Source organism: Haplochromis burtoni, unplaced genomic scaffold (assembly GCF_018398535.1).
Source record: "Haplochromis burtoni strain Fernald_Lab_line unplaced genomic scaffold, NCSU_Asbu1 Contig_52, whole genome shotgun sequence".
In the NCBI taxonomy this organism is placed as follows: domain Eukaryota; kingdom Metazoa; phylum Chordata; class Actinopteri; order Cichliformes; family Cichlidae; genus Haplochromis; species Haplochromis burtoni.
Window position 1 is genome coordinate 1,737,907 of NW_024582413.1, and position 11,419 is coordinate 1,749,325.

General features: G+C 40.4%; 1 protein-coding gene across 1 annotated transcript; it reads right to left on the reverse strand.

The window, feature by feature from the left end:
- Nucleotides 1-5,529: 5,529 nt before the first annotated feature.
- Nucleotides 5,530-7,793, reverse strand: LOC102312798 (perforin-1). Its single transcript, XM_042220639.1, has 4 exons — nucleotides 7,195-7,793; nucleotides 6,961-7,099; nucleotides 6,651-6,862; nucleotides 5,530-6,431 (listed from the first exon to the last, which is right to left on the reverse strand). Exons 1-4 carry the CDS (start codon nucleotides 7,725-7,727, stop codon nucleotides 5,549-5,551), a joined length of 1,767 nt encoding a protein of 588 aa, XP_042076573.1. The 5' UTR covers nucleotides 7,728-7,793; the 3' UTR covers nucleotides 5,530-5,548.
- Nucleotides 7,794-11,419: the final 3,626 nt, after the last annotated feature.

The following is an 11,419-nucleotide window of genomic DNA, read 5'->3' on the forward strand; positions in this document are numbered from 1 at the left end:
GTTCTCTACCTTATTTAGCACAATATTGCATTTTAATTAACTTCATTTATAGCCCACATAAGATGATGTCTTCTCAAAACAGTTAACTTTATGACTCAAACCAGTCAGCTCTTCAGTTGAGGCTACTCACCTTGTCTCATGTGTTTTCGCTGCACGCCAGCATCAGACTGAGAGCATCAGTGCCAGAATGTCGCCTTATAAAGACAAAGAAAAAAGGCTGAACATAACTGATGGTGTTACTTTGTGAGAAAAAAACAAATACAAGTAGGGGGGTTTAGACTGGTCTAACAGTTGCCACAAAATGAACCTGTTATTTTTCTCATGTGGTTGTGGACACCGATCAAAGGTGAGAAGAAAACATTGTATCTGTTGCAACTCTTTTAACAGTTAACGGCTTTAAAACTAACACCAGCTCCTCAGAATGGAGAAAGGTGGGTTTGGGGCTGTGATATGAACTGAGTTAAAGAGTCTAGCTGATGAAGGTGTAATTATAATGAGTTCCAAAGATGAGGTGCAGCCCAGCTTAAGGCTCGGGCACTGACAGTGTCAAGTTTGAAGTGAGGCGTCAGGAAAGCAGATGAACCTGAGCGAAAGGCAGAGGAAGGGGTGCAGGGTTGAAGGAGGTTTAAAAGACATGGGGGTGCCAAGTCAGTGAGAGGTTTCAAGTCACACTGGGCAACAGTCTTGGTGCCACGTTGAGTGGAAGCTGGATGAGAATGGGAGTAAGATTGTCTGTAGTCTTGGTTTGAGTGATGACGCTTGCTGCAGAGTTCTGTACCATGTGGAGCAAACTATGGTGTTATTTTGGGAGGCCAGAGAGAATGGCATTCCAGTATTCCAAAGAACAGGTGATCAAAGCATGAACTAGAAAGGAAAAGGACGAAGTCCTGAAAAGTTACAAAGATGGAGAGATCTCACTGATAGAGAGTATTCTCCAAAATGACTCAAAGACTTCTGACACTATGTGAATTTTGTACCTGATATCCATCTATAGAACACTATAGAACTTCACTTTTATTGCCTGTGGAATTTTAGCTGATTGACTGTGACCCCACTGATGATGGCCTGTAGGAAGGAGGTGAGGACAGGAGGGGGACGTTCTGGGTTTAGTAGAATAGTACATTTGTGTGTCGTCTGCATAAAAATGTATACCAAAATGATGGACGACATCCTTTTGGTATGCCTTTTTCTGTCAGTTTTCTGTCAGACAGGTAGGATGTAAACCACTTTAAGTGCTGTGTACTTATTTTCAGATGTTCTAACTAAAGAGCTTCAGTGCTGCTTGTCAAAACCAGCACTGAAGTCAAGAACGATGAAGATGGTGAGAAAGCCAGCATTGAATGTGAGCTGGAGGTCACTGGTGATTTTAACAGGAGCTGGTTCAGTACTGTGTCGAGAATGGAAACCAGACTGAAACGACTCATAAAGGTTTACTACTGATGCTACTGTATGTTCCAGAACGTTAAAGATAAATGGGAGGTTGGAAATGGGTCGATAGTTGGTGAGGTTCAATTTTTGTAGTTATGATCGGTTACAGTGTAGGAAGATAGTCTTTGATCAAGGCAGTTGGAAGGGCATCCAGTCAGCACTCTGGACAGGTTGCCAGTTTGTTGAAGGGCTAACGCACGGACAGAAAACCATTCATACTCACATTCGTACCCACGGCCAAATTTGAATGACCAGTTAACCTAATACATGCATGGGTTCAGACTGTGGGAGGATGCCAGAGCACCCGCACAGGTGGGGAAAACACAGAAAGCCCCCATCCAGTCAATGGATTTGAACCCAGAGTCTTGTTGCAGTGTTGCTAACCAATATAACACCATGCCTCACATATATTTGTGAGAACGAATAAATTATTACTATTCTCAACTCTAGACCAGGAATTTTACACTAAGAAACCAGCTTCAGTCTTCCGATGATATGTCGAATGTTTTTTCACTATAACGGAATTTGTTTCCTCATACCTAGATTTATTATGATTAAAATAAATCATAATACTATTAATAACATGTCAGTAGGAATAAGAGGAACTTACTTTTTCATTATTGCAGTCTTTATTTACGACAACTTATTTGTATATCCCACAATCAGAAAGAGAAAAACCAGAAAGATATATATTTTTAAACATTTCTTACTAGTGGGATCTCAAAAAAATATAAAAATAATTTGTAAATCTGTATTCAGGTTAAGAATATATTATTTTTTAATCTACTGAAGGTAGTTCAATGAAGCAGAAAAGAACCAAAAGTTAAAAATCTGATTCTAATTTGAAACCAAAAATATTTTAAGATCAGATTTGTACCTTAAAAACCATCTTTCCTTCTATCTTTGCTTTTCAAATAAAGTCAGTTGAATCATGAAAAGTGCTTCTGCAGAATTTTAGTAGCCCCAGATTTTCAGGCTCACTAATTTGGTCAGTAGCCTAAATGCATACTCTAAAGTCGAGACTACTCACCTTCTCTTGTGTACTCTTGCTTCACACCTGCATCAGACTGTGAGCATCAGTATCAGTGTACTGTGTTTTAAAGACAAACAAGAATGATCGGACATAACTAATGGGGTCGTGTTGTGGAAAAAAAAGTAGGGGGCTGGTTTAACAGTTTGTGACCACAAACTAAACCTGCTATTTGTCTCGTGTGCTTGTGAAAAAACGGGCACAGGTGTGAAAATATTATGCTTTATTTCTTGCAACTGTTTTCCCATGTACAAAATGTTTCTCAAACCAGTATCTGATTGATATTAACTGAGAATAAGTTGGATGCAAGGTAATAGAAAACAGAATAAAATCAGTGTGAAGGTCAAGTGTTAAACATGTTGCATTGTTGTACTTTGTCATGTTTCTCAGGTCTTTGTCTGAATTTCTACCAACATTACTTGTCATGTTCTCATGTTATTGCTAAGGATTGTCTATTGCATTGGAGTCACATTGGGTTAAATATGTACACTTGGGTTTTAAGGGGTATTTATTATTTTCTTCTTTTTTTGGGTTGTATGGAAGCCCCAAACGCAATTTCATTGTTCTTGACAATGACAATAAATAAATACTACTATGTTCAGACAGAAGCGGAACTGGGTGAAACATAAAGAATTGTAATTAATAAGTCATATTGTTTCTCTCAATTCTGCATTTCGTCAGAAAAGAGTCATTGTGAAACCTGGACCACATGATTAACATCGCATGTGGCCTTCACAGAGGTGGGGTTGTAGTTGCTACATGCCACAAGGTGGTCACAGTAGAGTGGGTTGAGAAGTAAGGGGTGGTGTAAATTGTTCAGATCTTCCACGGTTCTCGATCATGACGGCTTTACAGGACGTCACCTGCTCCTGAGAACTCAAAGTATATCCTTTAATTTTGTGCAGTAATAATAGCAAAGTTGGCCCAATGATGACAGTAGGCTGGAGGCTATCCCAGCTGTCAAAAGGCAGGATACGGCCTGGAGAGGTTGTCAGTTTGCTGCAGACAGAAAACTATTCACACCTTCGGTGGCTGTACTCAGGGGGTAGAGTAAGTCAACAGCAGGCCTAACTATCAGAAGGCTGGTCCCTGGCTGCTCCAGTCTGCATGTCAAATATCCTTGGGCAAGACATTAACCCCAGATTACCGTCTGATAATTCCATCGGAGTATGAATGCGTGTTATTGTTAGATCAAAAGCACTTAAGCGTATAGGAAAAAAGTGCTTGCATGAATGGGTGAATGAGGCATATTGTATAAAGCCATGTTCCACAATTCTCGAGAAAGTAAAGTTATCTTTCCTACTGACACAGTAATACCTATTTTCATTTTTTTTCACAAAGTTTGTTCTACATTCTAAAATACAAGGTTGTATAACCTACTGATGATAATTATCTACATTATTTTATATTATTCTAGAATTATGCATCAGCAAACTGAGCATCATAATGTGGCATAATGGGGCAGAAGGGTGACTGAAGTGACATTGGAGATGGCATGTTTGTTGGTGCTTAAATATCCTTGAAATCCTTGGTGATGCAACAAGTCAAAAGAGATCTTTCAACAGATAGAAAGGTAAAAGTAACTTAAACACTGACTTGTTGCAATGAAGGTATGCAGAAGATAATCTATGATCTTTGAAGATCATCTGCTAACTAAGAACAGGAATCTGAGGCTACAATTCATACAGGCTAACCTCCTGCTGATGGTGTAATATCAGGATATTTTCTTTGCACACTCCAGGCACTCATCTCAAACAGGTTTCTCGAACAAGACAATGAGTTCATTGAACTGAAATGGCATCGATAGTCAGCATATTTCAATCCAAAAGAAGATCTTTGAAATGTGGTGGAATGGGAAATTTGCATCATTAATCTGCCTTTGACAAATTTGAAAAATTGTGCCATAGTATTTCATCAGTATAGACCAAATCTCTAAGGAATGCGTCACATACTTTATTGAATCTTTGTTATCAACACAGCTCTGAAGGAAAAAAGGGGTCCAACCCCAAGCAAGCAAAGTGCAAATGTTCCAATACATTTTCCATATGTATGTATGAAATATATATATATATGTACATATGTATTTATACATAACAGGACATGTGAAACATATGTAAGTATGTAACCGCAGTTCATTTTGAATGAGAAGGCACCACTCTGAGTCATGGTGCTTACCACAACAGCTATTTATGAATATGTACACACCCTTAACCTTGGTGAAAGATGCTACACAGGGTTAGGCTGCCTCGTCAGGCGTTAAAACCAGATGCAAGTGGGTTGAAAGCCACCTAGAGTGAAGCAATGGCATCCTTCCCAGCCTACATACTGCATTAGGCCCATTTAACTTTTTCTTCTTTCGGCTGCTCGATTTACTCATTACAAACTGTTTCAACTAACATCAAGACTAAAATAAAAATTTGAAGATACCTTTTTGTCAAGTGTTGTGTGAAGTGGGCAGGATTGGAGGACCCAAAATGACAAAAAGCAGTTTTATTGCTGTACTATAGAAATACAAAACTAAACTGGAAGGTATTGGAAACTAGACAACCAGGCAGAACACACAGCTGAGAGTAAGGGATATTGGGGGGCGGGACAGACCCTAAATACAAGAGGGAATAAGGGCAAAGAGGAAACACCCGGGGAACACGGCTGGCAACAATCTAGCAGACGACACAGGGGGCCGCTAAACTGAACATGATGCACACCACTAGGTCAAACAAGAATCATGCACACTGAGACACAGACTGACAGAACCGGAGAGGGCGAGGGACAGAGAGACACACACATAGAAACACGAGTGGGAAAGTAGAGAACCAGGCAAACATGAAGACAAGCCTGATTTAATGAGGGCAAAGCTGAGGGAAGGACACAGAGACAAGACAAAGACATCAACGGGACCATATACGTACCAAGACAACCTACACTAAGAATACTGAATAAATTCAAGAGAGTAAGCAAACTAAACAAAAAAACACAAGATACAAGGCAACTATAATGAATAAACAAGACTCAAAACTGTATTAACTGAAAACACTGGGTCAACCACCCAGGTATCCTAACACTTAACTACTTAGCGAAGCCAATTTTTCTTCACCGCATCACACTATCATACTTGGGACTCTCGGCAGCAACACTCTGATTTTTCCATGAACTTGATTGGTCCACAAACACACCCATCTCTGACAGGATGGCCTCTGGAATAGGACGAGCATGACGGGACACATAGAACTTCTTCAGACTTGAATTCATAGGTGAAGGTTTATAGTCCGTGCACGACTTTCCGCTCAGACTTGGAGCGCACTGCACATCCAGTTTGTAGAACAGTTGGCCGTGGTTCAGATTACAGAGATCCTCTTTAACTCCAGCAGTCAGAAGTGGCTCACATGCTCCTAACAGGTCATCATCCCACTTGTTGTCCTCATCCCAAACTTCAAATCTCAGTTTAGCTGATGAAATATCCTCTGAGCCCAGGTCGACGACCATGCCCCAGTGTGGGTTGTTGTTGTTATAAATGACAGGAGAACGCCGGACTTCTAATTTGTTGAAAATCACCTTCACGTATCCATCTGTACCGGTGGTGTGGTCGCCCCACAGACCAGAAGCCCGCTGTATTGTTATGATGACCCGTGCCATTCCCTTACGAACAGGGCAGCAATCTTGGTTCACGGCAGGGTCATTGTGGCACTGGCAGACGCAGGCATCCCTCGAGTCGGTTCTAATTCCAGCCTTACAGCGATCAGTGCAGTTTCTCCACAGGCCTTTCTCCAGGATGTAATGGCTAATGGCAGAGCGCAGGTTTTTTCTGACTTTGCTCGTGCTAGGTAGTAACTCATGCAGAGAGTCCAGGGAATATGACACGATATCTGGGTTTTGTGGTAATGTGCTCAGCCATCCCTTGTAGGCTTCTGGATTTTTGTCCGCAGAGAAGAGAAGGTCTGGCTCTGTGGTATGACCACCTTTTATTTCTGTGAACCTGTGGAGGACAGAGTTGCTTGAACAGCTGCGACAGAAAGAAATCATAACAACACTGGAGGAGTCAGTCTTTAAAGAGTTTAACTCTGAAGCCACCGGATACAAGGCATAAAATAGCTGTTAATTATTATGGTTTAGTTAATGGAAGAAGCAAGTCTGACACCTCGTTGGGGTTAGAAGAGATAACAAATCAGAAATATCTGAGAAAACTTTTACATACCTGTCATTGAAGAGGCTGGAGAAGGCAGACTTACTGTCTGTCTGCTGTATATCCTTTTTGCAGTGTTTTGTTTGAGTACTTATTGTAGCTTTAATACTTGCAGACGCTTCAACTTCGAGGCACATCTGCACTTCCTCGGCACTGAGCCCTTGAAGGCTGGCCTGGCACTGTCTGATGCTGGTGACAGACTCGATACTTCCCCCCAGTTTCACCTGGAGTCAAATATTCCAACACAATTTGCATGTGTTACTCAGAAATGACTGACACAATTTTGCTGTGTTTCAGGTGCACTGTTGTTATTGTGGTTCACCTTGGTGATGTAGTGGGTCCCAAAGTCATCAATGAGTTTGTAAAACCGTTGTTTGGTTTCTGCGCTGTAGGTTTTGGGAAGTTTTTTCAGAGCTTTGCGAAATTCTCTGTGCAGCTTTGGAGCACTGGACACTCTGTAGCTGATTTCAGAACAACAATTAAACATCAGAATTGCATTTCAGCATTTTTATCTTGATAACAAAGAGACAGCGCATCAGAGCACTCGTATTCTTACCTGTAGTACTCGCAGGACATGCTGTGGCTTGCGAAGCTGTACTTGTCATTCTTGGTTTTCTCCATGGAGTAACTCGAGAGATGAGAATTGGTACCAGCCAGCATCAGTGATGCACCTTTATTCCCCGCTTGAAGATCTAGATTCGCCTTCCAGTTGTTTTCAACAGAGGAGACGCTGGAACTGACAAGAGACTCGCTGGATTTGTGAAGTTTGGTGGAAACTTTGGCGCTGCAGGACTGCTTTGCTCTCCAGTCCACCACTGTCAGGGGTAGCTTTTGGTTTTTGTTCTCCAAGAAAGGGTTGGTACACAGCATGCATGTTTTATCTTTACGTTTCCACTGATTCATGTCGAGCACAAAGGCTCCTTTACGTTCCATTTTGGTGATATCAAAGCCCTCCCCGGCCAAATTGGCTCCCGGAGCAAATTCTGCATCGGCGCACTGTTTCGGTGTCCCTTCTGTGCACGACTGATACGTGCAGTGAGGGAGGGACAGCAGGAGGCCAGCACAGATCCAGATGTTTACAAGAAACATGTTGCTACTGAGCTGGAAATATTTATTGAAAGCCTGTGTTATTGAAAGCTGAAAAGGAAACAATTTAAGGTGAAAAACAGAGAACTGAAGCAGTTCTGCAGTATATAGTACGTTCTGTTATTTCTAACTTCTTAAAACAACCTTCTTGTGCTTAAAGTCAATGATGGTTTTCATCTGTCAAATTAAATGCCTAAATATTCATTCTTTTTATTTTGAATACAACTGAAAATTTCAACTTCTGGGCGTCTGTATTCATAGCCCCTAGAAGGTGATCATGAGTCCAAAGACGAAGCACAGCACAGCTAACGGTCCGAGATCCATGTTTCAAACGAGGACTCATTAGAGCAGTTGAAGCTCAGCGAAAAGCACAAAGTGATGTATGGGTGAAGGAGATCCAGATGATATGGGGATGCCCATTCACTGACAGCTTTGAAGGTGAGTAGCGAAATCTTGTATTGAGCAGCAGTCTTGGTTCTACATTAAAGAATGGGAGCCTGTTAAGCTGAATGAGAATGAGTGCAATATAATCAGTAGATTTGGTTTGTTTTGTATAAATAATAATTTTTTTAACCTGAATATAGATAAAAAACCAAAAGATTTATACAAATATAATCTTTTAAAAAAAGTCTGTACAGAAGGTTATGAAGATATTATTTCAGAATCTACTGAAGGTGTTTTAATGAAGTAGAAAAGAACCAGAAGTTAAAATATTTTGGTTTCAAATTATAATCAGATTTTTAACATCAGATTTGTACCTTAAAAAAAACATTGTTACTTCTTTTTTAAAACAAAGTTGGATAAATTTAAAGAGCATGAAAAGTGTCCCTGCAGAGCTTCAGTAACCCCAGATTTTCAGGCTCACTAATTTGGTCATTAGCCTAAATGCATACTCTAAAGTCGAGACTACTCACCTTCTCTTGTGTGCTTTTGCTTCACAAGTGCATCAGACTGTGAGCATCAGTATTAGTATACCGTTTTAAAGACCAACAAGAAAGACTGAAGATAAATTATGAGGTCATACTGTTGGGAAAAAAAGTAGGGGGCTGGTTTAACAGTTTATTACCACGAAATAAACCTGCTATTTGTCTTGTGTGTTTGTGGACACTGGCCACAGGTGAGAGGAAATGATGCTTCATTTCTTGCAACTGGTTTCCCACGTACAAAGGCTTTATCAAACTAATATCTGCTTGACATTAACTGTGAATACATTTGACACAAGGTAATAGAATAAAATCAGTGTAAAGGTCAAGTGTTAAACAGATATTCAGACAGAAGCGGAACTGAGGGAAACATAAGGAAATTTTAAAAAAAATTGTCACGTTGTTCTTTCCATTACATTTCTTCAGAAATGAGTCATAGTGAAACCTGGACCACATGATTTGCATCGCATGTGGCCTGCACAGAGGTGGGATTGTAGTTGCTACATGTCACAGGATGGCTGCAGAGGTAAGGGGTGGTGTAAATTGTTCAGATCTTCCACAGTTCTCATTAATGAGAGGTTTACAGGACATCACCTACTCCCTTCGAGTACTCCTCAGAACTCCAAGTTCGTCCTTTATCTTTGTGCAGTAATAATAGCATAGTTGGCCTGACGATGACAGTTCAGCCCTCATATAAAGTTGTCTGACAACTCAGGAGTGCAACACTTGAAACATTTTATAAGACACTGTATGCAAGTACACCTGTTGATCTGTGAAACCACTTTTACATTTCTTGGGTGATTTATACTATTTAGCTGTGGGTTTTTTTTTGTTTTGTTTTTTAAATTTTTATTCCATATTATAGGTTCATGCTTATCCCAACTGTCATGTGGCAAAGGCCAGTGTACAGCCCGGAGAGGTTACCAGTTTGTTGCAGTGCTACAAAACAGAGGGGAAACCATTTACGCTCTTATTCACACCTGCTCAGCTGAGGGGATGGAGCAGGTCATTTGGCAGCTCCAGTCTTCATGCCAAATATCCTTGGGCAAGATACTAACCTCAAGTTAATCCTGGATGCATGGATTAAAGCATGAACTTGTGTGAATGTTAGACAGAAAGCACTTAAGCATATAGAATTAGTGGGTTTACCTATTGTTACGCCTCCTCGAGGGCAGGAGGGGGTAACACAGCAACTCCAGAAACCCAGTACAAGTGTTATATGTTGAGACAAGTTTAATGGCAGCTTTCACACAAAAAACAATGACCCAAAAAATGTGGGGGAGAAAGGGACAGTTAGGTTGCGCCAGAAAAAACACCAAAAAAGACAAAACCAAAACTTAGCTGAGCTCTTACCCTCGAAAATCTAGGAGGGAAAAAAAGTCCTAACCCTCAACTCAAAACAAGCTCAAAAATTACATGGGTGGCACCAACCAACTTACCTAATGTTTCTAACAGTAAAGATTCTACGTCAGTAAGTGTATGTGGTCTACAGACTTATCTACTCCTCTTTACTCCCACCACAACCTTCTAACAAAAGAAATGCACCAGAGACGCTCTACACATGTGCTAAACAATTCCAAACAAGGAATAGAGACACGCCTCCAGCCACAGGTGAGTTTCCTTATCAGGGTGTGGACTCCAGGTTTGTCCATTCAAAGCCTCTTTCCCCTAATTAGCTGGAGACCCCCAAATTGACACCAGCCTGCAGTCTGTGTACCTGGGGAAATGGCGAGCAAAGGGAGAGGGAAAGAAAACATGCAAACTGCAGACACGCACCACTATCAATCAGAAATCATTCATCAAAGAGAATAATGTTTCACACATCAATAACTATTTACATTGTTTGCACAAAGTTTGTTCTGGATTTCTCTAAAATACCGGGATATATAACCTATTATTGTAATATTATTACTGAAGGATAACAGGTTTCTTCTATGTATTTAATACACTTGTTACTAGTGGCATACAAGAACAAATTGTCATTTTTAAATCTATACTCAGGGTACAAATTTTCCATATGTGTATACGATTTATTATTATTATTTTTTACATGTCTATACATTATGGGACATGTGAGCCATATATAAGTATGTAACGGCAGTTGACTTTGAGTGGGACGGCACCAAAATTGTGTCATAGTATTTCATCAGTATAGACCAAAACTCTAAGGAATGTGTCCAATACCTTGTTGAATCTTTGTTATCAACACAGTTCTGAAGGGAAAAAGGGGTCCAACCCCAAGCAAGCAAAGTGCAAAATTTTCACTACATTTTCCATATTTATTTATGAAAAATATATATACATACGTATTTATACATAATAGGACATGTGAACCATATGTAAGTTTGTAACCGCAGTTATATGTACACACCCTTAGCCTTGGTGCAAGATGCTACCCAGACATAGCCTCCCTAGCCAGACGTTAAAGCCAGATGCAAGTGGGTTAAAAGCCTCCTAGACTGAAGTAATGACATCAGTCTGAGCCATCAGAACTGCATGTGGCTCGTAGTGCGGGAATCATGTTTGTTCACACTTCACTGAATAAACTGCTGTATGCCACACTGTTGCGCAAATCTTTAAGAAGGAAGCACCTCGTCATAAAGCTAAAGAGGTAGTAGGACCTTGCGCAGAGTGCCTACATGTCTGCATTATGCCAATGGGCTTTTTTGACACGTAAGTTTAACTTCTTCTACTTTCAGCTGCTGCCTTTCAGAGTCATTACAAGAAGTTTCAAAAACATCAAGACTAAAATAAAACTGTTGATAACTCATC